The sequence below is a fragment of the Augochlora pura genome, chromosome 3, assembly GCF_028453695.1.
Source record: "Augochlora pura isolate Apur16 chromosome 3, APUR_v2.2.1, whole genome shotgun sequence".
Classification (NCBI taxonomy): Eukaryota; Metazoa; Arthropoda; class Insecta; order Hymenoptera; family Halictidae; genus Augochlora; species Augochlora pura.
Genome location: NC_135774.1, coordinates 15,482,798 through 15,509,646, shown reverse-complemented (window position 1 = coordinate 15,509,646; position 26,849 = coordinate 15,482,798). Strand labels below are relative to the sequence as shown.

At 48.6% G+C, this 26,849-nt stretch overlaps 3 protein-coding genes across 3 annotated transcripts in view; 1 reads left to right on the top strand and 2 right to left on the bottom strand.

Annotated features, from left to right (window-relative positions):
- Dtn (transmembrane protein 132C dtn) overlaps nt 1–11,147 on the bottom strand; it is a 99,679-nt gene extending 88,532 nt beyond the window's left edge. Inside the window, exon 1 of the mRNA XM_078196764.1 lies at nt 10,002–11,147. Within this exon, the coding sequence (XP_078052890.1) occupies nt 10,002–10,098 (97 nt within the window). The 5' untranslated portion in view covers nt 10,099–11,147. The remainder of the gene's footprint in view (nt 1–10,001) is intronic.
- Nucleotides 11,148–18,192: 7,045 nt separating this feature from the next.
- Nucleotides 18,193–21,871, bottom strand: LOC144478748 (ras-related protein M-Ras). Its single transcript, XM_078196948.1, has 5 exons — nt 21,794–21,871; nt 20,497–20,722; nt 19,897–20,219; nt 19,464–19,780; nt 18,193–19,386 (listed from the first exon to the last, which is right to left on the bottom strand). Exons 3-5 carry the CDS (start codon nt 20,084–20,086, stop codon nt 19,297–19,299), a joined length of 597 nt encoding a protein of 198 aa, XP_078053074.1. The 5' UTR covers nt 20,087–20,219; nt 20,497–20,722; nt 21,794–21,871; the 3' UTR covers nt 18,193–19,296.
- On the top strand, nt 21,332–25,192 carry LOC144478746 (116 kDa U5 small nuclear ribonucleoprotein component). The gene is made up of 8 exons (XM_078196947.1): nt 21,332–21,579; nt 21,768–22,040; nt 22,098–22,369; nt 22,435–23,123; nt 23,195–23,424; nt 23,508–24,226; nt 24,289–24,569; nt 24,626–25,192. Exons 2-8 carry the CDS (start codon nt 21,795–21,797, stop codon nt 25,129–25,131), a joined length of 2,943 nt encoding a protein of 980 aa, XP_078053073.1. The 5' UTR covers nt 21,332–21,579; nt 21,768–21,794; the 3' UTR covers nt 25,132–25,192.
- The last annotated feature ends 1,657 nt before the right edge of the window (nt 25,193–26,849 follow it).

Genomic DNA, 26,849 nt, shown 5'->3' with positions numbered 1-26,849 from the left:
GGGCTGCTCCTGCTACCCTACTCGCCGACAGCCGACGATTAGCCGAGCTTTTCAATCTCGAGCCCCCGGAATTATCGAGTCTGGCTGCATTCGATGACAGAGTCGAACCTCGAACCCGTTGTCGTTCCGCGAGCGCATTAATCATCCCCCTCCCTGGTTGCCGGCGCGCGAACTTCGCGAGAACGCCGATCCCACTCGATACGAACGGATTTCCGTGCGGAGCCGGTCCGCGGGAAAACTGGAATCGACGTGGAAACGGGCGACAATGGCTCCTCTTTCGAACACCCCGCTGATCGATTCCCCGAATATTTTAGGACGCGCTATTCCGGGACGCGTCAACCCCTTGCTGGACCCTGCCATGCATAATTGGTGACCCGTGTGCTTGCAGCCGCTGCACTGTTCTTAGGTCGTGTGATCTGTTCTTAGCATATACAGTGTTTTCGTGAGAATTATTTATATTTTTACTGATTATTTAATACTGAACCTATCATGGTTAACCTTTTAGATACTGCGCGCCACTATAGTGGCTTTCGCGAATGGCTCGTGCTTCACTCAATTGTTTTATTATTTATTAAAGCAAACAATTAAAGTGAAAGTGTGTATATACAATATATTAAGAAAAGAGTATATGTTATTAGTACTATATATAGATATCCGGAAAAAATATATATTAAGAGAAAATCGTAATTTAGTTACGAAAAACTTTATTTGCGGAAAATCCTGCCGTACCTAAAAGGTTAAGGCGATCGATTTCTTGCTTCAAAATTTTGCAGACTTCACTGACGCTTTCATGGAGAATGCTTGAATTAATTCAATACATTGTCAGAGCAAATTCCTCGAGTAATCGCACTCGTGAAAAAAAACAGCTGACCGGTTAAAAAGCTCCGCCGAAATGGATCGAGGGCCAAGAGTAGCTACTAACGAGCAGACTTCTTTCGGTGTTATCTGGCTAGTTTTCGAGAGGTGTCTGGTTCATTTTAAAATCATCCCGACCTATATATGAAGTACGGAGCCATTGGCCGGTAGGGAACAAACGCGCCCGCGCGCGCTCACACACACACAAACGCACGCACACACACACGAGTTCAGAAAAAGAGAGGTTTTGTCAGCAAGCGTTCGCCGGCATTTGCTTTAATTCGATTAGACGGAGAGGGGGGGTCGAAAAAGGCGACGAGATCGAGAGCAGGTTCGGAGCCGGTGATAGCGTGGAACGGTTTCGCGCTGCTGTTGTTGTTCGGGACGCGACCGAGCGAAATAATCTCTGACACGGCGACCGAACGTTTATACGACAAGCACGGAAAAAGCATTCCGCCATTCGATACGCGGACTCGCGTTCGTCGAATCGGATATGGGTATCTAGTGGCCGGGGCGAGGAGATCGATATCGAGTAAAGCGGAAAAGCTGGAGGGAAGGAAACAGAGAGCCGGAGCGAGCAAGAAAGGGACGGGGAGAGAGATAGCGAGAGGGAGAAAGAGAGAGAAAGAGGGAGAAAGATGAAGAGAGAAAGATGAAGGAGAGAAAGAGGGGAAAGAGAGCGACAGAGACGAGGAGAGAAAGAAGGGGCGAGAGGGAGCGACAGAGGGATAGACGAAGAGGGAAAGCGGCTATTATATTTGACTTTCGGCTTTCCTGCCACGTCCAGGTATCCTCGATTTCACTTCTCGCGCTCGTTGATTCAAAGGGCTCGCGCTCAGGTACTATGCGCAACGTCTGAAACGATTCCGTTCGGTGAATCGGGCCGGAGAGGAAACGACGGTGGAAACGATTCCCTAAGTCCGCGGATAAAAACGAAGGGAAAACTGGTCCCGGCGGTGTCGTGTGTTACGACGATGCTGCTGGAAACGGGGGAACCGGAGTTTTCCCTGGTCTCCGCCCACGCACCGCGGACCAGCTGTCTCCGATGCCGGTGGCGATCGTGGATTTCGCATGCAGGAGCCGGGGGCCAGGTAAGAATAAAAAGGGACAGGACAAAGCGGGCATCGCGTAGAACACCTGCTCCTCTCCGCGTTCCAACGGATACTCGGGGCCGGGATAAGAGGGCACCACGGTTGTCTCTACAAAAGGTTTCCTACGGCACCGAATACCTTCGCCTCTACCTGCTCCGCCAACAGCAACACCGTCTCCCCCCCTCCCCGATCTATATTTCCACCGAAATGTTTCGCCTCTCTCGCCGCCGTTCCGCCGCGAATTGGCGCGGGGAAAATTTTATTCGGACGCCCGATAAGAGGCGAGAGGACTAACGAATAAAATCTGATCTCGACGCTGCTGTCGAACATAAGCTAGTCGATCGAATAAAAGTTTAGCCGGAGATAAATTTAATCGAATAAGATTTGATTCGGAGCTGTCGGATAGAGGCGGTCCCCGCTCGGACGAAAATTGATCTGGATAACGATTCGGACGAGGAAGATTTTTATTCGAAATTCTGGACGAATTCGTGAGAATAAGATTTGAGAACGGTAAAACGATGACGGATCTATAAAAGTAATAGGATATAAAGTGTATTTTCATAGTTTATGAATTGATTTCGGTGATATCACTTTCGCGAGTTGTTCGTATAATAAATTTTAAAAGCAGTTCATCCGATTAATTATTATTATTATTATTATTATTATTATTATTATTCTTTATTAACGGGCTAGTAAGACCCTTTTGTGTTACATAGAGGTTGTATATATACATAGTCCGGAATACAATTGAATGATATAAATTATAAATCATAATTATTAATCATAATTATAAATCAAATTATCTCAGAGAAATATTTTAAGCTTTGTATGAATTTATAAGAGTGACGCGAGACTTTCGTTCTGATTCTCAATGAGCGTAATATTTGGCGCAAGTACACATTGAATAAAAGAGCAGACCCTTTTAGAATTTCACCTCTTTCGAGCCAAATAAGGAAACGTGGACTCGCGCCGTCGGTGTCGAGACTCGACAACCGCGGTTTTCAGACCCGATGAAATTTCAATAATCCACCCGCGGGGTTTCGAGCGCGTCTAACCAGCCGAGGATGAACCCGTAACAGCTTTTAACCGGGGAACCGATAGCCCCGAGCTAAAATATTAGCTTGTTCGCGAAGTGTGCTCGGGTATGCTTGTCGCGACACCTTCCCCCGCCGTTGACGCTTACGAGCTCGTTACAACGGTCGATGTAGCTGGCATCAGAGACCCCGTGAAATCATTCTCCTTCGTTGCCAAGACGACCACGAGACTTGTATCGCGCGAAATCTGGAGAGCGGGCGACCCTGACCACGAACGCGCACCCCTGCCACGGTCGATCGAGCTTCCCCCGCGGCTTTTTTTTATGCATGCCCTGCCAGGTAATTTTTACGGGGTTCTTCTCCTCCGTCCGCGTCGAATACGAGATCCTTGTGAAATCGGGACCCCAGCGACGCTCCGAACAATTAGGAGGAATCAGGGTAGTTCCGCTGCGTTTATTAATTCGACTCGCTTCGTGGCCACCCTCGCCCTATTCCCATCACGACGCGCCACTCTCCCTGCTCGCATTCTTCTCCTTACGAGACAATATAATATTTATCGAAATACTGTCTCCTCGACGATATTATTTTAACTCTTGTTCAATTCTTCGATTAGAAAATATCTCGCGACTTTTTCGATTTCTTCGCGTATATAGAAATAAAATAAAACTATTATACTATTATATATTTTAGTATAATGAGAGTGTGTAGAGACAAATGTTTGTAGAATGAGACGAATGAGTATGAATGTGTATGAGTGTTATTAAAAGAAAGCGAAAAAGGATGAATATGTGTAAGAGAGATAGAGAGAGACCGGAAGAAGACGAGCGATTTTGTAAAAGAGGAGCGCATTGAATGTTGGACGATCGTAGAGGTTTGACGCTTTAAGAGATCTTGTGTAAATTTCCTGCTTTGGTGAAAGACCTGCTTTAATGTAATAGTTTATATCACAATATTATTATTTTATAAAATAAAGCTGTATCCTCGAAGTAAATATTAATTTCTAGAATCCTCAAACCATCTAAATTCATTCACATAAATGCACGAACGTGTTTAACACTGCCTGAATTACACTGGAAATTTTAAAGAAGGAAAAATCAAAGTTCTGACAACACATCCAATATATATATATATATATTATCCTATATTCTTTACATCCTTGATTTCTGACGATAACTTTTAATTTCCTTTCTCGACACTACCCCCTGATTTCTCGACAAAATACAGCGACCCTCGTGCAAGCCGTGGCACATCCCAACGCGCCAACACCGGTCCGTGCAAGATCAATCTTAATCCAGCTGGATCCAGGAGAGAGAGAGAAAGAGAGAGAGAGAGCCCCGAGGAGACACGCCACAAGCGACGATGTTTTCGGCGCTAATGGAGCCCCGTAGCTCGCTCTTCTTTCGAAGAAGCTGGGCTACACAGGATCCGCCGTTGGAAGTGGCGAGAGGCGCGAGGGGAAGCGAAGCGTCTCGAGACGGTCGACGGCAACGATTGCGTCCGGGCTGAGCGTCGCAGATAACGAAGTCCTAATTATTTCCGACGTTGTAAACTTCGACGCGACTGTTAACGGGCGAGAGGTGGGCGACGGTCTGCGGGGGGGAACAATAGAGAGGTCCACGAGGCAAGTTCAGTTTCGGAGTGAAAGTCGACGGCGATGCAAGGTGGACGGGCTAGAACGAGGGAGGGGGGAGGGGAGGGGGTTGGCGGCGGAGGCCGGGAAAGATAACAGATTGCCGTGCTCCGGCGGTGCCGGACTTTCTTAATTCCCGGCGATCCGCGATAGCGAAATAACCGACGCCTCTCCGACGGCGAGAGACACGCGCACGCAACACGCGTCCAGATGCCGGGACCGGATCTTTGTTCGAGTTTTCGTGGAAGGAGGGCCGACGGGAATTTTATTTGACACCTGATGAATGTTGCCCGTGCCGCGCGAAAAGGTAATGAGAATTCCTAGATCGTGCGCGACCCGGGTATGAAGCATCGTTTGCAACGGATAATGAAACACTGTGAGAAAGAGAGACGGGGGGGACCGACGATTTAGATGCGCTTAGAATTCGCAATATATTTATGTACACAATACTGTTTTTATATGATACGTGCTAGAAAAAGAACGTGCTAAAAATATCGTGTAGAAAGGACGTCGCAAATATAAGTAGAAAAATGGTGCTACCCTAAATATGTCTATTAACACTAAACGTACCGGCATTTTTCTATACCTAATTTTACCATAGAATTTGTGTCGGTAAAAAATAAGTTACGAAAAAACGGAAAGTGGGAAATTGAATAATCGGATGATATAAGAATTTACAAAAAGTCAAATGACCCAAAGAAATAACAATAAATGTAAGAATTAGAAAAGTAAATTTTCAAAAGGGGTCATTTGACCCCTCTTGGTACGTTTAGTGTTAAAATAAAATAAAATGAATATGAAATATTTTTTCTATAAATTCGAGACAAATAACTTTGTACCACTCTGTAAAACCGAAATTTCATATACATATATATGTGATCTCTACTCCTTTTAATGAAACAAAAATACTAAAAATAGTGATAGAATCGAATCGAATCGAATAGAATCATGTGATTCTAAAAGTCGCATAGAATTCGGTTCGCAATTTCGTAGAGAAATCTGTGAAAATGCTCCTCGCGCTATTAAATCGGCCACGGTCTCCGTCACTTAACGCCTTGAACGGGAACAATAATTCATACATAATTCCACGATGCCCAAGAGATGGCAAGCTGGGCCGAGATTGTATCATCGTGTAATCGTGATCAAACGCCGACGTAGGAGTTCGGTTCGCGGGAAGCTAATCTCAGGAATTGGTGTTGCACAGCATTCTGGTCCGCGGAGCGATGTCATATAAGTAAGTAGATCGTGTTACTGAACAATGATACATGCGCGGTCTAACCAAGGAACGGAATCAAATTCTTGGCGTATTTGTGCCACGAAAATAATCGTGCAGTCTCTTGATGTAATCCAATGTACGAACCGCGGTATTAGAAATAATTGCAATGCTTATATGTTTATAATTGTGTACCGAGAATCGTGTATAGCAATGACGTCGACGAGATTTAAGCAATTATTGTAGATTAGGCAATGGAGATTAGATTTACGGTGCGCTGTTAGCAAGACATTTATTCTGATTTTCCAACGAGTGTTGCAATATTACCAGCAGGTATAATAAATAAATGAATCCTTACAAGCTGAATAATTGTGAATTATAAAAACTATTGATACGTGATTTAGACGAGCTCCGTAAATCTAATGTTAAATGATGACGAGATGTGAGAAACTTGCGATGTGAAAATGTGTAGTTAGAGAAAGAGAGAGAAAGGAGAGAGAGAGAGAGAGAGAGTCGTGTCCAGGGCGATGTCTAGCGGAAGTAGTCGGCGCAGCTATTTCCGGGGCTGGTCGAGAGCAGCGGAAGACTCTCGCGAAACTTTCGAGAGACTCGAGGATCGATGGAACGCCTATAGATCTGTCGAACGGGGTCCGGTTTCGTATCGGTTTCAGCCGCGGCGAGAGAAAGAGAGAGGGAGAGAGAGAGAGAGAGGATAATTTGTATCGCGAACATAAAGGCGACGGTCTCGTTCGTAGTCCGGTGAAACGGGCACAATGAAGAAGATAAATACGCGGGATGAACGTGAATAAAATGCATCAAACAATAGGTTCCGTTCAGCCATGAATAATGCATGCTACAAACTTGAGGCGAATGGAAGAAGAGCGGAGAGGCTCGAACGCGGCGCAACGGTAATTGATTCGTTACGACCCCGTAAACGTTCGATGAATGAAAGCTAATATCTCCGCGCGAAACAAGGCCAGCCGGAAGCTTATCTGCGAGGCGCGTTTCTCGCGCCGGCGAGCGGATAGGATGGAACGGCCCGTGAGACGCCGCGCGCCGTTTCCGTCGGCGTTCGACGAGAGCAAGAGGGCCCCCGTAGCATGCGGATCACGGATGCCGATCATCGGCGAACCGCTCGTGACGCGCCTCGTTCGTTTTCGAGTGTTTGAGAACGAACTCGAACGGCGCTTGGAACCGACGAGAGCTCCGATAGGAATGTGTCTGTGTGTGTGTGTGTGCTCTGTATCGTTCGATCGTTCCGCAAACGCCAGAATTTCGATCGGCAGCGGAGGAAAAAAACGGGAGCGGACCGAGTGTGCCTAGGCGCGATGAAAAATGCCGGGCGACTGCTGCCCGGCTGCAGGAAACTTAATTTTCGTTCGGCACGAAACCTTTTTCGTCGAAAAAAAAGCTCCCGGCGAGCGAGCTATATTTTTCTCGTTTTCACGCATACCGGATTCCGCGGTCGCGCTTCGACCCCGTTCCGCTGCGATCCCGCTTTATTTCGCGACGATGCCCGCGGTACCCGCACGCCGTCGGCTACCCGTGGAACCCCGTTTTTCCCCGCGAAACCCCCTGGAATCGGGTCATCGAGGGCGGCGAAGGGCTTCCGGCGAAATCTGACGCCGATTCGTTACCGTTTTGCGGAGGCAGAACTACCGCGGTCAGCGACGGAGTCGCTTCAAACCTGGCCAAACGACCCTAACAGCTGCGTATCACCTGGACGTGGCGCGAAGATATTTTCTACATGCTCGCCCGTTTCTCGCTCTCGACGGCATTCTGGTATTTTACCAACGCAGAATTCTTCAAACATGGTCAAACGGTCTAAAGAGCCGAGAGTCACCTGAGCGTGGCGAATAATACTCGACTATATTTATTGCTATCGCCGCTATGTTCGTGTTTCATCGTCGACACTCTACACGTTAGCATGATCTGTAGATAAACCAATGGAAACCCTCCAAAGACCGAACAGACCAAACAGCTGAACATCACGTGCACCCTGTGAAGTCACTCGAAGACCTCTTCCAACTCTGGCTATTATCTCGAATTCTTACGCTTCGCCATCGACACCGACGTAGATCGTGGGAAAAATCCGCCGTCGGGTATCTACGACTAGACCGCGGACGATTTAATACTAAAACTATGGATCCCTAAATCCGACCAATGTATATCGTTAATATAACAATGCCAAGGCTGGATTTACTTGTCTCTATTACAATATAAATTTTAATAAAGAAATATACCGAAAAAATTTTATTCCGATTTCCGAGCGTTGTAATATTCGTTGCAACGAATAAATCACAAACGTGTGCCTTTGCAATCTGTATAATCGCAAATTAAAAAATTAGCGACCCGTCGTTCCGTTATGAAAACAGCGTTAAAGGATTGAAAACTGTCATCGCGTTATATCAAACTCGTGAAAACGATTCGAAAATGTCGATTGCCCGTGGAACCCTTTCTCCGGCGATTAACGCGGACCGTTTCGACACCGCATAGAAATCCGCGGATTATCGAAGCCGTAGAAAATCGTGTCGGAACCGCACTTCCGGTACGCGCCGGTACCTGTAATTGGAATCGTAGGCGACCAACCTGATGTTTATCGATGCTACACGGTTGTTTCGCTACGGCTCCAATCTGTTTGGATACGTCCCCCCACGGTCGACGGACAAGCATATCGGCCCCGGAGCCCGAACGTATCTATATCAAACAAGCCTGGGTCGCATCCCTAATCGCGGTGGACGGAGGTCTAATCGAAAAATGGACGTTCCTTGTAGATCGTAGGGGACGTTAACGGGGTGACTGCGTGAACGGTAGATAGGCCGTGAACGGGCACGGTAGGGACGGTGGTAGTAGATTACAAGTAAAACCGGCTGCGAGGAGGGAAGAGTCAAAGTAGCGGCCGAAGAAGGGTGCGGAGAACGAGAGACAGAGAGACAGAGACAGAGAGAGAGAGAGAGAGAGAGAGAGAGAGAGAGAAAGATATAGTAGAGGGAGAGAAGAGAAGTAGACGGAAGACGAAGAAGAAGAAGAAAAAGAAGAAACCGCCTGGATGTGTTGAAATAGAAGGTTGTAACGTGCCAGGAGTCTGATGGATCGAGGATCCGAGTGGAAGAGAGACGGAGGAGGCGAGAAGGAGGGGTTGAACGGCGGAACGTAGGAGGAAGAAGGACGCAGGGGACGACAAAGAGGACTTCCCTGATCCCCATGCTCGTCACCGAGAATGTCAGCCATCTGGCATTGTACGGTGGCTCGGCTGCGACGGTGTCCGAGAGCGTGTACTCGGTGGCGCCTACCCCACGAGGTCCCCGATAGAAGCGGAACGGAACGAAACGAAACGAAACGAAAGCAAACAACCGTTCAACTCGGACTGCTAACTACCAAGATAGCCGGCGTGGAATCTACGAGCGGAATCGCGACTTTTCGACGGCGCGTGGTTTCTCACGGCGGCGGCTCGCATCGATTCCTCGAACTGTGCTCGAGCACACGGCCGGCGACGCCGGAGCGTCCGGAGCCTTGAAACGCACCAAAAACGGAATGGAATATATCCACGGGTTAAGAACGAAAGTGGCGTCGATTACTCTCCCACCTCTCTCTCCTTCGCTATCACTCTCTCACACACTCTCTCTCTCTCTTTCTCTTATATACACACACACACCCAGGACCGTCTTTCTCACGCGCTTTCTCTCTCTCCCTATCTCTCGCTCTCTACGACGCTGTTTCTCGGTCTCTCGCAGCGATCTCTTGAATGAACCGAGTCTCTCAACCATGGCACAGATACGACGCACTTAGTCAGCGTGCCGCACGTGCCTGTTGTGCATACGTAATGCGTATTGACACGTCGAGTGACAGCACGCGGGCCGAGTCACGCTGCGAGCACCTCGTCGAAATCGATAGACCGAGGAACGGTCACGGGCTAACGCCGTGTACGACCGGCGATTTCGGGGCGCCGATAAGATCGCCGCGAGGAACGACAGAGACGGGAGCGGGGGAGGGGACCCGTACCGTCCCCGAAATCGTTCGGGTACACGGAGAGTGCGGTGGCCACGAGACTCGTCGCCGGATTACCGTAAACTGTCTACGGTCGCCGTCGCGTAAGCTCTCGCGTACGGGACGAGAGAAAGGGAGGAGAGGATCGAATCGAGATCGCGAAATTAGCAAAGGAGATTGTGCAGACTCACCGGCAATGGCGACGAACAGGAGGAATATCCACGTATCCATGAGTAAGCTGGCGAGGCGTAGCTGGAAGCTGGTTGCTGCGATCGCGAGCTTGTCCATCACGCTTCGGGATACAGCATCGTCGGCGCTCGTGGATCCTGCTGGCAACTTTCGAACTATCGCGTGCTCTCTATCTGTCCCGGACTGTTTCCCGATGTGCACCGAATTCACTGTCCTTGTCACTGAATCCGTCGAAGAAGCCGGAAAAGTCCGTGACTGAGGGGGCCCCGAGTCGCGTGTCGCGTCTGCTCTGGTCTCACCACCGCGGAACGTGTCCTGACACTGTCCTTCGGTTCCGTACGGTCTCCTGCGGTTCCCCGCGGTGTCCTGCGGTGCCCTGTGGTCCCCTACGGATCTCCCACGGAGCAGGCTCGCATCGTTCGAGCGTACTCGCGATGTTCCGGTCGAACAGCAGCCGCAACAGTGGTTCTTGTCACCGTGAAGCGGCGCGATGCGACGAGATCGCGTTCACGACGCGATTCCTTCGCGCGATGCGCGCGGCCCCTTGGATTGAATCGCGCCGCGTGCGCCTCTACGCGTGTCCGCCGATGCGCTGGTCCGCGCGCGTACGTATCAACCGCTCGGCTCGAGAGCTCTGGCCCGCGCTGATTTCTAACCGGTGCGGTCCCTTTCTCTCTGTCTTTCTCTCTCTCTCTCACTCTCTCTCTCTCTGCTCGCGCTCCGAATCCGGAGATCACCGGGACGAAGATGATCGCGCTCGCAGACGCGACGGTACGGGAGAGAGAATCTGTCGCGCGAGTAAACGAGCGAGCGAGCGAGGCGTGCACTCGTGCGGGCGACCGTGGTGTGCTCTCACCGCCGCGTTGCCCGGAGTATTGACCGACTCGGCTCGGCTCGGCTCGGCTCGACACACGGTGCGCCTTGCTGCGGGCCAAGACCAGGCGGGGAGAGATGCGGCGAGGGCGCCTGCTCTCCGACGACCACGACTACTGTACGCTCGGGCTGCGCGCGCACTCCGGCTTCCAAAGCTCGCGAGAGCGGTCCCGACGAACCACCTATACCTACGCGCGGGTTCCAGCCGATTCAACCATTCGACGGGCCTTGGACGGTTCCTTCTTCCTTTTTTTCTTTTTTTCTTTTTCACCGAGTCTATAGTATTCTCCCTTCCACCTACCCTTTAGCTCCCCACCCCGTGCGGCCTCGCTCTATCTGTCGTCCCCAAGACCTGTCGTGCCTCTTCGCGTACGCGACGTTACGTCGGGCCACGGGTAAACAAACGACCGCACACGACCCCGCGATTACCCGCGCGATTCTACCTTTTTCGCGAGTCAACATTTTGCGACTCTACATTTTGCGACTCTAGAATTCCTCTATTTAGGACGGATCTAGTAACCGAGCCAAGATGAAGCTGCGTTCATAGAAAATTTAGAAAGAGGTCGGAGAGAAATTTTACATTGTTTAACACTAGAACTATCGGGCTCTGATTACTAATAACGCATATGTAAACTTCAGCGAGGAAGTTTATCCAAGAAAGATGCTCTAGTTTCAGTTTTAACGAGTTCATCGGCGCACTTGCAGAGTGCAACTTTTTGACATAGAACGGCGTATTCTTGTGCAGTTGGATCGATTATCTGGAACATTCATGGGGAGAAGATATTAGGATGCAATACCGAAAAAGAAGAGAATGAATATTTTATAAAAATATCTCACCGTTTGTTTCCGCGGAGCTTGCGAAACAGCATGGAATCGCGTTGGAAAACTTTTTCCGAAATTCGTCTGTAACAGTGCTCCGCAGCTCGACCCAGTTACTAGACTCGCCCTGTTTAATGCCTCTAAGAAACCACCTTCTTTCCTCTGGAATCGCTGAGCCAGGCGTCCAGAATAGAACGGATGAGTAACTCGGCCCGGGCTGAAAACAAAAAGCACGCTGTAGCATCCGAACGTGCGAGATGAGCCTTCCACGGAATCCGCAGTCATCGCCGAAGATGGAACAATTCGCGAGTCGGAAGTATTTAGCTGATAAGCGTTATCGCGGCGCGGCTCGGCGTCGGCGGCGTCGGCAGATCGGCCCCAGTGCCGGATAAGGGGGCGTGTAATAGACCGAACCAGTCGCAACATGATGGATGATTGTATAAACAATGGCAGAGCAAACGTCGCTGCACGGAACCTGTTTACCGGCAACGAGAAGATCGGGCGATAACGCGCTATCGTCCGCCGAAGAAGTAGCCGCGCACGAAAAAACGAAAAGTTTACCGACGCTGACGCAACAATGTTCCCGAACACCGCGGAACGGCGGTCGCCGCGGTGTTTCTACATGTTCCCGAGCTATACGTGAACGAGCTTACCACACCGTAAAGCCGCGTGCACACTATATCCACGGCGACCGGAGTTCTAGGTACCGTCGCCGTAAGATCGCGATTTTACCGGGGGCCGAAAGGTTGGTCAAAGTTTGCCACTTCGAGCGGATCCCAAAGCCACGGGGAGAGCTTCTCTGGTATCCAAGCCCCCGACAGAGAAAACTCCCGGGGTGCTTTGCAGGTAGCTGTTCGGCCCGAGGCGACGCTAGATTGCCGAGAGATTAGCCAAAGTCCTCGTCGTCCGTCAGTGTGTACAAGGCTTTAGTGAAAGAGACGTGATTCCCGGGTTGTCTTTTACCGTTTCGCGAATAGTTTATGACCCGGTCCGTGTTTCCGGCATGGCGAGCGCGGTTTAGGTCCGCGCCGGCACGCCGATTTCCGCGAACGAGCACGAAATAACCGGGCGGCGAGTCGCCGAGGGAACGGTTGACACAAGTGGAAATCGAACGATACGCGGCTCGGTGAACGGTCCACCGGTAGTTTCCTCGATCGATACGCGGGGATACCACCTCGTTCCGCCGAAGGAAGATCCGATCTCGGGGAACGGCTCCGAACGCCTTCCGGACTTCACCGGCGAGATCTACGGGCCGGATAAGAATCCCGGCCCGAGAGATCCAGCAGGTTGTTCCGCAGCGCGGCGAAGAGGGACGCGCCGCCCCTCTGGTCCGCGGCGGGGTTCTTCAACCCCGGCGGAACTTTCTTCTGGAATCGCGGCGTGGCGGCGGGCACCGAGGGAGGCACCGCAAAAGAAACGATCGGTGCGCCGATTTTATCTCGGCGAAACTATCGAGCCGTGAGGCCCCCTCCTCGGCCGACGACAATGGCGGCCGGCCCGTAGTTAGTCGCACGCGACCAACCGAGCCGGGCTAACGACCACCGACCAGCCGCCCAGCGGGGTTCTTTTGTTTAACCGAGTCGTTTATTAATCAATCGCGTAGCTCCGTCGCGCCGCTCGGCAAAAGAGTTGCGCATTTGACGGTCAAACGGTTCTTCTTTTTTTCTCCCGTTTCAGTGCCGGCCGGCTGCCCGACGCTGCGCCAGCCGACGCGCCCCCATCCTTTGATCTCACGGAAACGTCTTGTTAGGAGCGGAGGATCTCTCTATGCGCGATGTAATTTGCCGTGCGCGTCCGTTCGTAACGCGAAGCCGGGGAGCGTTCAATTACAGGAGGAACGAGAGACGCGAGGCCATGGATACCCATCGAACGCGAACAAACGTCTCCAAGGAGATTTCAAGACTCCCCGCGACTTCCTCAGGAAAATTACTCGTCTCCGATTCCATTCCGAGCGGCGCCTTTCATTCGAGACCGTTAACCGGGTAACGTCTACACACAAACCCCCCCGAGGCTCGCGCGGTCATAATTACGGACGGGCATAAACGATCTCCGTCGAAGCAGGAACGGGGGCACGCACAACGCGGATAACCGAGAGATTATTACGTGTGGCGCGTGTTCGAAAGAAGGGAGACGAGTATTTTGTAACGGGGAGACCGCGAAGGTCCGTGCGACGCGAAACTGGGTCGAAAAATCGACGGGAGTATCGCGAAGGATATCTCCGATAAGTGTCGATCTAATCAACAGGTAGACCTCGGAAAACAACGATACCGACTCTCTTATCGGCCGGCTATTGGGAACAAAAGTGATCTATTTGTCGAAAAAAATCGCTCCCGTATGGGGAAGATTGTGCGCGGCGCACAATGTTCTCAGCGAAGTGTTAATTGCCGTCGAGGTAACAAAATATGGATGTGTACACACTGCGAAAGAATAATAGCCGGGCGGAACAATAGCCCCGGCACCGGCTATTCGATGCAGCTGCGGCGTGCGCTATAATGGTCCGATTTACATTAATGGGACCACCGTGTCAATAGGTCGATGCGTTCCGCGATATGCCGGACCGATTGGTATTACGATTCGACGAATATCAATGTCAATAAACGGGACCCGCTCGGCCGCGGACCACACGGGGGGGGAATCAGGGAAAATCGGAAATCGCGGATGCTCGCTCGCGTTCTCCGATGAATCGCTCGCGGCTACGCGCTTCCTATTAAAACAACCGTCTCTCGCGCCCGTACACTTGAAACATTATCGTTAAAGCATTAACGACGGGCGTACGGATCGAAGCGGCATAACCGGCGATAATTAAAACGGCTCGAGTACGGCGTCGAGGGTTTTTGAAAGCGTTTAATCGGCGAAGACGTCTCTTCGACGCCGGATTCACGTCGCCGCGGCGCGACGCGTTCCCGGCACGCGAATTTACGGCGTTTAACTCACTTAGCGAAAGGGTCGCGTTACTCGAACAGAAAAATACGAAATCTGCTCGACGATATCTCGAAAAGAGCTTAACATAATTTTGTAGAGCTTGATAATTAGGAAACTCGAAAGGGAAGTAAAAATAACGAATAAAGTATACTATAGCGCACAGTGGTCTAATGTAACCGTACAGATTACTCCTGGTGTCGCAGTAAAGCGTCAACAAATTTATTCATTACGTAATAAAAAAAGTTGATAAAAAATATCAGTAAATGTCACTTCTTCTCAGGGGTGCATGAACACCCCATAATTCTAGGTTCACGTGCGTACTGCCGGGTTGATTAGACCTTCTTTCCGCTCGTTCTATAGGACAGGTGTGAATCAGACGAGAACGCAGTCTTCCGTTTCCATGTTTTCTCAATTTTTTTTTTTTTTGTAAACACGTGTTTATAATTTATTATCAATTGTGTACTCCATACAGTGACCTGCACAATTAGTGACACGCTCGCACGCACGCATCCACCTAGGCATTCTCTCCCTCTCTCTCTCTCTTTCTTGAGAAAAAAAATACATATACGCACGCTAACGTAGCGTCCGTAGCACACGCACGCACACATACATATTTATCTCCATACATATGTATACACGTATATATACGCCAGCACGCATATAACGTATTTTATGCCGGTGTCTCTCGTATATAATATAAGTATATATATAACTATCGTTGGGGAGGGGGAAGGAATTTCTCCGTATGTCTCTTTTTCTTCTCCTTCATCTCTCTCTCTCTCTCTCTCTCTCTCTTCGTTTCTTTTTCTTGTATTTTTTTTTGTTCCTTTTCAAAATATATATGTACATACATGTTTCCGTAGCTACTTATGGGACAAGATGATCGAGCAACGATCGTACTTCGTCTTAAATCTTATTACTCTCTTATTATACGCGTAGTTTCATCGTTTTCCTGTGCGTCGTTTATATATGATTTGTTCTTCGTTTTCATTCCCGTGAGGAGTCGTGGTAGTACATAGCGTTACAGACACGTGTGCGGCGATTCTTCTCGGTGTGTGTGTCTCTATGGTGTCTGTGTGTGTGGTAGCAAACACTGGAACAGGAGGAGGGAAACGTGGGCGCGAAGTCAGTGTGTGTGTGTGTGTATGTTTTTATATGATGTGCGCGGTTTTGTGTATGTGCGTACCGATTTACGAAATTTTCGTTTCTTTCATGATCGGATAACAATAATTTAAACAATGATATCGCATTGGTCGGTCTTCCAATATTTCGTCGAAAAAGGAATACACGCGCTCAGTCTTTCTTTCATCCTCTACCTCTAACTCTCGCACAGACACACACACTCTCTCTCTCTCTCTCTTTCTCTCTTCGTTTCTATCGTTCTGTTTATGGCATGGATGAAGCTGGCTTCGATGGCTCTCACAACCGCAGCATTCACAATATCGTATCTCCTCGCACTCGGTGTATCACAATGATTCAACGTATTGACTATTTTACAGATAGATAATCCCTCGCTCTCGTGTATCCACGTTCTTGGCTGTTTTAATTTCTCTAAAAGCGTGCGCACTAATTTCACGAATCCGCCGGCCAACGCCGGGCTCCGCTTCTTCGAGCCCCGAGGAGCCCCGGCCCGCTGAACGTGTGCAGGGTTGTATCTCGTGGTACGTCTCTAATTGTCGTGTGCCTTGCGTTAGATTCTAACCGCTGGTGAGCCTCCGTTTCCCTTTGTGTTTCCGCGATTTCGCTCTCTCATTCTCTCTCTCTCACACACACACACACACTGCCTCTCTCTTTTGTATGGACGGCGATAAAAACGTAGCGCTCTTGTTACAGATTATTATAGAACATGCGAGGAACGCTAAATATCCTGAGTCTCTGAAACGTTCTGCGTCTCTCTCTCTCTTCCTCTCTCTCTCTCTACCACCCTATTCCGCGGTAATCGCTGTTTTCACCGTGGAAAACCCGAGTCTCGAAACCTCCAGAGTGAAACAAATCATTTGCCATAGTGCTTCGAAAGATAAACCAAACACGTGTTTCTCTGATTGCACAGTTTTTTTTCTCCGAGATCGATCCCAGCATCGCTTCCCAACGTGGAAAAACCGTGGGGGAATCGGAACAGAAATCGACGAGTCGCGATCGTTAGTCCTTAGAACGAAATTTCTTTTTTTGTTTTTTGGCACACCGAAAACACGGGCCTCGTGTTCAAGAACAGCGATCGTTAACGAAAATTAGGGGTTGTCCTTCGCGAGTTCGACGGCTCCCTATGTGCTCTCCGTGCGAATCGTCGCGCGAGCGCGTCTCCTGCCTAGTGAAACGGAACCGCGGTAGCGTTCCTCCAACGTCGTAGAAATGTACCGCCGATAAAAATTTGTACGATCGGTGTCGACGGTTAAACTGTTCGATTGAGCTTTCACGCGGAGCGAAAATTACGTCGTTCGTACGGTCGCGTTTAATACTTCGTTGCGGCGGCCGGACGAAAACGCGCGGCCTTGTATATAAAGTTGATTCGATGACGAGACTTCGACCGGATACCAATCGGGGAAAAAACACGAGGGCGACGCACGCTCGGGGCCGCAAACGATTTTCTAAACGAGAAACCGAGAAAAAGGAAATATACCGTGAAGCGAATTGTTTTCTCCGTTCTATGGCGACTATCTCACCCCGGATCCGTCCCTCATCGCTAAAAATCACTCGATCGCTCTGTACAGATTACTTTAAATCTCAAGGCAAATATGTTTCACTGTTAGAATAAATCGGTTCTGCGCCAAGACGTTTTGTGCACGATTATAGTATTTATTTAAATTGTTATGTACGTACGTATTTGTTAATGTATGTATATCGTATCGTAAAATCACTACGCGACTTCTCACCGATCCTACGGTGTAGGAAAAGCACTTTGTGCGTACGCTAAAAACGCGACAACGTCGAAGCTCGCCGGCTACGACCGGGGCGTGAACGAGGATCCCGTGCGTTAACTTCCGGTTTACAAGAACTCTCTAACCCCCCCGCTGGAGAAAACGAAAACGAACTCGCGATTATGCGATCGCGTTGCTGCGCCTCCTCTCCGCACGCTATAAATAACTTCGGAACTAATTATTATTCGTTTCACCAATAATCCGCTCGAGCCACTCGCGCTCGTCGTAGAGCTCTTCCCTTTCCCCATTTTCTCTCTCTGTCTCTCTCGCTCTCGTATTTTTGTTCTCCCCTCGTTTCCACGTTTAAATACTAATGTAGGCCATGGCATTATTTTTCTTAATACATATAAAAAGGTCCGACGTTGATTAAAGTCCGCGCGCATTGTGCTCGACAGGACGCGAGCGCTCGAAATCTAGAATAACCGGCGGAAAAAAGTAAAAGGACGCGGCGATAAATCGTAATTTTGTCGGTGTCACAGAGAGAGCAACGTTCTCTCCGCTCATTGCACAATGTCCAAATAAAACGGAGCTACCTAATAATGCACTAGTCTCGCGGCTCGCGCCATCTACGATCAATTTATTACGTGTACGTGGGTGTTTGTTCGTCGGTGTACTTTTTTTTTTTTTGTCCTTTTATCTGTTTTGCTCATCGGACCTCCGAGTGCACGAAAGCGATTAATCTAGGTAGCAGAGGCTTTTTTTCGATACTTTTACTCCTGTTTTTTTTTTAGTAATTTATCTTCTCTTTTTTTTTTCTCTCTTGAAACGGTTGTTCGTCGGACGCCGGTCGCCGAACGCAATTCTTTTAATCATAAGGGAACGGACGACTCGATTTGCAAATCATGTTCACGTCGCTACGTGAATGCTTATGGATACCTGGTGTGTAACAAGCGGGTCGATTAATGCCGGAACAGAAATGTGGAATCGACACATTGGAAAGTAAGAGACAAATGAATGTAGGACGAAATCGAAGTGGAAATCAGTCGGAAGAGTCGCTGAATAGAAATCGAACGGAAATAAATACGCTTAAAGCTATAATCCTCGACAACTGTTCAAAAGGTGAGTCGAGTCGATATACGAAACCATTATAGTCATTTCATGACAAGACGCGAAGAAGTTAAAAAGATTCTCTCTCGCTCTATCTTTCGTTCTCTCTCTCTCTCTCTCTTCCATGCACTCGATCTCTCTCTCTCTAGAATTATGTATGCATCGTGCAATAAAAAACGCTCAATTCCATAGTGTTTCGTCGATGGTAGAAAATTGATGTGTACGCGCGTACTGAGACGAAGTCTCGTGTTGTCGAGATGATGAACAGTCAATATATATATGTATATATATATTTATATATCTCCGACGAATCTCTTTCGTTACATGTTGTCTTCTTTTTTTTTCGTTTTTTTTCTCTTTTTCTTATGTCTTCGAGTCTTAAAACCGATGTTGAGTTGGTTTCTTTTTTTTAATCGTTTTTAAAAAATCTATTCACGCCTCGGAGATGAACGGCGCTCGTTATCCTTTCGAATGCATCTCTTATCGTTACTATTTTGTACAATTATTATACAGGGGGAGGCATGGGGAGGAGGGGGAATATCGATCTCTCGTTAATGCTACGAAATAATAGGTGAATGGATAAACAAAAATGGAAAATCGTTCACGAGTACCTATGTACGATGGAGGACAGAAGATCCGTATTTTGTTTGGCAGGTGCGTCCCGCTTTCCTGAACGAAAGCGACCCTGTGCAGACACCTCTGACACTTCTCCTTCTCGTTCTTACAGAAGATTACATTTCCCCAAACATCTCCGTTTCCTACGATTTTTCTCCGATTCGGTCGGAGGCTGATTTCGAATAATACGAACGACCTAAGGTAAAAAATGAAAACGTTGTTTTTAACTGTCGGCGAGAACTGATCGAGAGTGATGGCTTGCTCTGTCCCTACCTCGTGGAATGCTGCGTCCACGTTCAACGGTGGATCTTTGGCAGAGGTTTCAATGTAAGGTATACCCAGACGTTGAGCCAACTCCCTTCCCTGCTCCTCCGTGACCTTTCTCAAATGCACCAGGTCGACCTTGTTGGCTACCAGAAGCATGGGGTACACGTCTCTGTCGTTTACCCTGAGTATCTGGGTGTAGAAATACATGATATTCTCATAGGACTGTTTGTCAGTCACAGAGTACACTAACAGAAACCCATCACCCTTGCGCATGTACTGTTCGCGCATGGCACTGAACTCTTCTTGGCCCGCTGTGTCCAGCACTGTTAGGTACAAGAAAACATTCTTTGTTCGTGTACAACGAGCATGGGCATAATAGCACATACACAAACATAGGGACCTAGAGATGCAAGTATAAAGGATATAGGGTCATACTCACCATCCAGAATACACCATTGCTTGTCTACCTCTGTATGCTGTATGTAACTGTCCTCGATGGTGGGATCGTAGTCGGTGACGAATAGCTTTTGAAAGAACTGTATGGTGAGAGCACTCTTTCCAACGCCTCCATCTCCTACTACGACCAGCTTGAAGGTCATAAGGTTGTCATTATTGGGAGGACGTGTCATACCGCCTTTTGCTCTCCCACCCCCTCCCCCGCTGCTCTGCCTTCTTCTGCCTATTCTGTCAACTGTTCTGATGTATTCTCAGCAGTGTACCTGCCCTTTAATTGTCGAGCTACCGCTGTCTGGCCAAGGTACCCTAGAAACGATCCGCTCGTTAACAATTGGCTCATTAACTGGACGAGGGAAAATCGGAGCCGCTTGACACCGAAGTTAATGGTTTTGTTTACAGGAACTCGAGCAACCGAAACGTAACGCACGTCGTTGCAATGTAGCGGGTGTGTCAATTACACTTAATAGGACAGAATTAGAAGACAGGTTTCGGGACGCGCGAACACAGCCCGACAGATTGCAACGTCGTTCACTTAGGATGCTAAACGGATGCTACACGCCGCGAGAAAACAAAGGCGTCTCACCTTACATGATCTGCCACTCCTGCTTCGCGTTCTTCCAGCTGTCAGTCTGGGCCACTGTGGGCAACATTCGTATCGGTGTAGACAAGCTGTGTTTGTGTAAGCTGCCAACGTAAGTGTCGTGCACGATAGGCCGAATGTACTTTCGCGACCATGCGCGCAAACATTACTGTCGCAGCAGCAACTGTTTCGGACAACTTCAGGTAGCTCGCTAGCCAACCCCCGATTTCTGTAAATAAACAAAAAATCGATCGATCAGTAGACGATCTATGATACCTGTCCATTTTAGCGGAGTTCAATTACCGACCCTCAAACGATTTTTTATTATCCTAACATCGTCAACTGTTTGCTTTACATTGTAACAAATCGTACCGGTGGCGACGCCTAGCAAAGAGCAAACCTAAACGAAAAGGTTGAAGTTTTTTGCTTGCGTAATAAATTTGACGGTGATTAGTTTACGTATAACAATTGAAAATGCAAATAACAATGCCTCGAAAGCTGCGTTCGCTATGTAGACAACTAAAATAATCAGATCGCGATATTTAAACCGTATAATTAGTACAAACCAGTTCGAACAAACCGCTGCCTATCCTCTAGCGGAGCGTCGTTCAACTAACTCAGCAAGCAGTCCTACCAATCGCACTGTCTTGTCGAAAGATGAATGAAAAATGCAAGAAGAAATAAGACATTGAATTTGGGCTCTTTCCTGGGTTCCTATACATAATTACTAGCTAAATATATTATATGCATCCTATAACATTCAACTAATATCGTGTATTGCACGAAATAAAATGATTGATCTAGCTCTGTCACATTGGCATGTTGCATTTGCGTTTTTACCTACTTCACTCGATACAAGTCGCACGAGTTTGTATACAGTTAAGAAATAAAAACTACACGTGTATATTAGTTGCAAATATAATTTCATTTTACTCCTGTATGTGTATTCTGAATGTAACAATCAAAGATAGTGTACGAACGTTTTGCGCATCATTTTATAACATTGTTTTACACGATGCAGGGTTCATAACCAAGAATACAAACTCGACATCGATTGAACGTTTGCTATAAATAATACTGTTGCTGGTAAGTGCATAACATTAGCGAGCGTTCTTTGTAAACTTTTTGATGTGTCGAACAAAGTTGGTCGATAATTGCTGGCTTTTTCACATTGTTACACATGACCGGTTGCTCGGAATTGTCAAGGTTATGTACCCGTGACCAACTCGTAAACAATCGATCTTTATGCGTAAATATGTTGTATATGTTTGCAGTTTTTTTAATTTAAAACAAGACTCACCATGGACGCCGATCTTTATGACGAATTTGGCAATTATATCGGCCCCGATTTGGCCTCCGACAGCGAAGACGAAAACGAGTATGGGAACGCCGGGGACGATGCCGACGACAGGGAGCGCTCCGACGAGGAAATGGAGGAAGACAAAGATGAGTCTAGGGAGCAAAATGACCAGGGCAACTCCATGGCAGTGGTGCTGCACGAAGACAAAAGATATTACCCTAGTGCATTGGAAGTGTACGGACCAGAGGTAAGCGTTTTGATTCTAAATGAATTTTTCTTGTTAATACCACTGATCATATTCCAGGTAGAAACATTAGTACAAGAAGAGGATGCCCAGCCATTAGATAAACCACTGATAGCACCAACTAGGAAGCCAAAGTTTCAGATCAAGCAGCAACAACTTCCAGAAACTACGTATAGTATAGAATTCTTAGCAGACATGATGGATGCACCCCATTTAATTAGGAATGTTGTTCTGCTTGGTCACTTGCATCATGGAAAAACTACTCTAGTCGATTGTTTAGTGAGGCAAACCCACCCCTATCTCCACAGTGTAACGGACGAAAAGCCTTTGAGGTAAGAGCTAACAATCTGTCTAAGCAACTGTGATTGAACTTCATAAAAAACTTCATAATCTGCAGGTACACAGACACTCTATTCACGGAGCAGCAGCGAGGAGTATCAACCAAAGCGGCACCTGTAACTCTATTGTTACAGGACGTGAAGTCGAAATCTTATCTATTAAACATATTTGATACCCCGGGCCACGTGAACTTTTCCGACGAGGCGACAGCCGCGATACGTTTATCTGACGGCGCAATCCTAATCGTGGACGCCGCAGAAGGTGTCATGTTGAACACAGAGCGGCTTCTGAAGCACGCGCTTCAAGAAAAGCTTGCGTTAACTGTCTGTATAAACAAGATAGACCGTTTGATCTTGGAGTTAAAACTGCCTCCGTTAGACGCGTACTACAAATTACGGCACATTATCGAGGAGATAAATGGATTGATCGCCCTCTACTCGGATAACGAGAACCCGTCCTTCGTATCGCCTGCAATTGGCAACGTGTGTTTTGCAAGCTCCGAATACAACGTCTGTTTCACCCTGAAATCCTTCGCCGCCTTGTACGCAAAGACTCATCCAGGGTTGAACTCCAACGAGTTCGCGAAGAGACTATGGGGTGACATATACTTTAATTCCAAGACTCGGAAGTTCACCAAGAAACCTCCGCACAATACCGCTCAGCGTAGCTTCATTGAGTTTATCTTGGAGCCGCTGTACAAGATCTTCGCCCAGGTTGTCGGCGACGTGGACACTACCTTGCCAGATGGTTAGTAGGACTTTAACACTTTCACTCCTATCGGATCGTATTGATAATCCTATCTCTATTTAATTTCACAGTACTAGACGAACTGGGAATCAGATTGACTTCAGAGGAGATGAAGATGAACATCAGACCTTTATTGAGATTAGTCTGCACCAGGTTTCTGGGAGACATGTGTGGATTGGTCGACATGTGCGTAGCTCACGTGCCCAGCCCCCAATCTCACGCACCAGTAAAGGTGCAGCACGTGTACACAGGACCTATAGACTCTCCTCTCGCACAGGACATGGTTAACTGTGATCCCGATGTTAGTACCTTCGAGATCTTTCTAGCTTCAGAATATCTATCGATGCTCGATCTCTACATTTTGCCGACTCGCTTTGTTTTCAGGGCAGGTTGATGATTCACAGCACGAAAATGTATCCTACCGAAGACTGCACGCTGTTCGTAGTCCTCGGGAGGGTGATGTCCGGTACTTTAGAGGCAGGACAACGCGTCCGCGTACTTGGTGAAGCCTATTCCCGCACCGATGAAGAGGACTCGCGAGTTCTCACTGTTGGAAGGTTATGGATCAGCGAGGCACGCTACTCTATCGAACTAAACAGGGTTCCAGCGGGCAACTGGGTTCTGATCGAGGGTATCGATCGACCAATAGTGAAGACGAGCACGATCACCGATTTGAACAGCTCGGACGACCTCCACATATTCCGGCCGCTGAAGTTCAACACCCAGAGCGTGATCAAGATCGCAGTAGAGCCTGTGAATCCCTCGGAACTGCCAAAGATGTTGGACGGTCTGAGAAAGGTGAACAAAAGCTACCCTCTGTTGGGTACTAGGGTTGAGGAGAGCGGTGAACACGTGGTTCTGGGAACAGGCGAACTGTACTTGGACTGCGCCATGCATGATCTTCGTCGCATGTACTCCGAGATCGATATCAAAGTGGCCGATCCTGTCGTCGCCTTCGCTGAAACGGTGGTGGAGACCAGTTCGTTGAAGTGTTTCGCGGAGACACCGAACAAGCGCAATAAATTGACGATGATCGCTGAACCTCTGGAGAGAGGATTGGCCGAGGACATAGAGGCGGAGCACGTTAAAATCACGTGGAACAAGTAAGTTTGGTTTCCGATGGCTCAAACGTAGAGAAAGGTCTCGATCACTCTGCGATTTGCAGGAAGCGGCTGGGAGAGTTCTTCCAGACGAAGTACGATTGGGACTTGCTGGCTGCGAGAAGTATATGGGCCTTCGGACCCGACGCCACAGGCCCGAACATTCTAGTCGACGACACGCTGCCGTCGGAAGTGGACAAGACGCTGCTGAACAGTGCTCGGGACGCCATCATTCAAGGCTTCCAATGGGGCACCAGAGAAGGCCCCCTTTGCGAGGAGCCTATCCGGAACGTGAAGTTCAAGATCTTGGATGCTGTGATCGCCCAGGAGCCTCTGCATCGAGGAGGTAAGAACGTCGGACTGTTCTAGATAGATTCGTGTTAATTCTGTTTTCTGTTACAGGTGGTCAGATCATTCCAACTGCAAGGAGAGTAGCCTACTCGGCGTTCTTGATGGCAACGCCCAGATTAATGGAACCGTACTTGTTCGTCGAGGTGCAAGCACCCGCGGATTGCGTGTCGGCCGTTTACACGGTGCTGGCCAAAAGAAGAGGCCACGTCACCCAAGACGCCCCCGTGCCTGGAAGTCCTTTGTACACCATCAAGGCGTTCATCCCAGCGATCGATAGCTTCGGGTTCGAGACCGATCTCAGGACGCACACACAGGGACAGGCGTTCTGCTTGTCGGTATTCCACCATTGGCAAATCGTACCTGGCGATCCCCTGGATAAAAGCATCACGATTCGACCGCTCGAGCCTCAACCGGCTACACATCTGGCCAGAGAATTTATGCTGAAAACACGGAGGCGGAAGGGTCTGTCCGAGGACGTGTCCATTAACAAATTCTTCGACGATCCTATGTTGCTCGAGCTGGCTAGGCAGGATGTACTTTTGAATTATCCACTATAAGAGCCCACCTGTATAATTACAATTTTAGTGCGAAAACGTATCGATAATAAAATTATTTTCTACACAACTTCGATCTCTTGCTTTCCACTTTCCCTCTCCTATCGTTCTACGACTCTAGACGAACAATTTTTTGAAAGAATAGTTGCGTCCGAAGTCATATCTTCGCTTCAGTATAATCGAATAAAAGTGAAGTACCGTGACGTCGAGTGAAGGAACTTCACCCTACGCTCCAAGTAAAATGGAGGACGCCTAAATCAATAACTGCGCAGGGACGCGGAATGTGCGCTACGGAGAATGCAGGGCGGAACATTCCACTCCAACACATCTAGTAATATCAGAAACGACTTCGGTCTATGAATGAGAACCTAATCATATCTCTATAGATGCTTCAATCTTACGATAAAGCGGAATTTCCTTGAGCAATAGCAGTTACTGCGCCGTGAGTGTGCATTCTGCAAGAAAATCGACAGTCACGCATCTAGAAAACCGTCGAACCCGACATAAATTCTACCATTAGCTTTGAAACGGAAAAGTATGGTCGTTCTAGAAGCTGTCCCGTCGAAAGGTGGCAGCCGACGGCACGGATCGCTCTATGGGGCACACTGCTTCGGCCCCATGGAAGTCTGCGAGCCGCCAAAACAACGCCTATACCAAGCACGCAGTACTAAGAAATTCAGATAAATGGTTTCTTTGTCGTTGTTTGCTCGAGGCGTTGCCCCAAGAGGCCACTTGAGACAAAGAGCATTTGTTGCCTCGCTTTCCAAGATTCCTAGTTCCAAAAGCCTACCAAACAAAGAACGCTGCAACGTCTAGACGCTCGGCAAGTCTAGACGCCTAGAAAGAAAGGAAACATCTCTCGACCGTATTTGCCCGAATTAATCGCCTGTATCTCGGTTTCTTCCATGCTTCTCTTCCGAACTTTCGCAAAACTCGATCGGCACGGATCGCAGAAGCTGTAGAAGACGTGTAAAACCGCGATTCGTTCGAAGTTGGAACGAATTCGTGGAAACGTTCGAGAGAACGGTAACGGAGAGTCGATTTGCGGCGGCCATCTGGTGGTTGTCGACTTATTTACGGCAAGGTACATCGAATTAGACCATGGCTGCCGATGATGTTTCCAAGGGGAACGATCAGCGACCGTGGAAATGACGGAAAAACGAACGGTAAACCGGATGTAACGTCATTGTCGGCGATTCGGCACGAAACGGGAAGACGAGAGCAGAGGACGAGCAGCGCGCGCAGTCGGCAGGCGGGGCCGCAACTGCGCGCAGCCGAATGGGTGGTCAGAGTGGTCGGAGCTTGACGCCATTTTACCGGCAGTAACCATGCCCATCAGTCCGCCCATGAACGGCAATCGACCAGAGAGACCGTGCTCGGCCGATGGACGCAAAACCGGGTTCGCTCGGCTCGATTGTCTCTTTTTCAAGGCGACGGTCGCTACGGAACGAACTGTACCGCGTCGCCGCCGATCGATCGGTCGGGCTCTGTCGTTCCTCTCGTTCTCCCGCTCTCCCTGTCTATCGCACGCGTTCGCTCGCTCCCTCTTGTTCTCGCCGCAACCCCCGGCATCGCGACGCCCTGCCTTTTTCTTTCTCGCTCGATCTTCGCGACGGCCGTTCGACGACGTTAATCCATCGATCCACGGATTTTTCATTAACGAACTGTCGCACGGGTATCGCGTCACAACCGAAGATGCAGATTCACGGTTATATCGGCGA

What these genes read in the sequence shown, in the direction of transcription:
- LOC144478748 (XM_078196948.1), bottom strand. Translation starts at nt 20,086, where the DNA reads ATGACACGTCCTCCCAATAATGACAACCTTATGACCTTCAAGCTGGTC. An exon ending in GCAATGGTGTATTCTGGATG is followed by an intron (nt 19,781 to 19,896) that starts GTGAGTATGACC and finishes TGTACCTAACAG; the next exon opens with TGCTGGACACAGCGGGCCAA. An exon ending in TGGACGCAGCATTCCACGAG is followed by an intron (nt 19,387 to 19,463) that starts GTAGGGACAGAG and finishes TTTTTACCTTAG; the next exon opens with GTCGTTCGTATTATTCGAAA.
- LOC144478746 (XM_078196947.1), top strand. Translation starts at nt 21,795, where the DNA reads ATGGACGCCGATCTTTATGACGAATTTGGCAATTATATCGGCCCCGAT. An exon ending in ACGGACGAAAAGCCTTTGAG is followed by an intron (nt 22,370 to 22,434) that starts GTAAGAGCTAAC and finishes CATAATCTGCAG; the next exon opens with GTACACAGACACTCTATTCA. An exon ending in GGAGCCTCTGCATCGAGGAG is followed by an intron (nt 24,570 to 24,625) that starts GTAAGAACGTCG and finishes TTTCTGTTACAG; the next exon opens with GTGGTCAGATCATTCCAACT.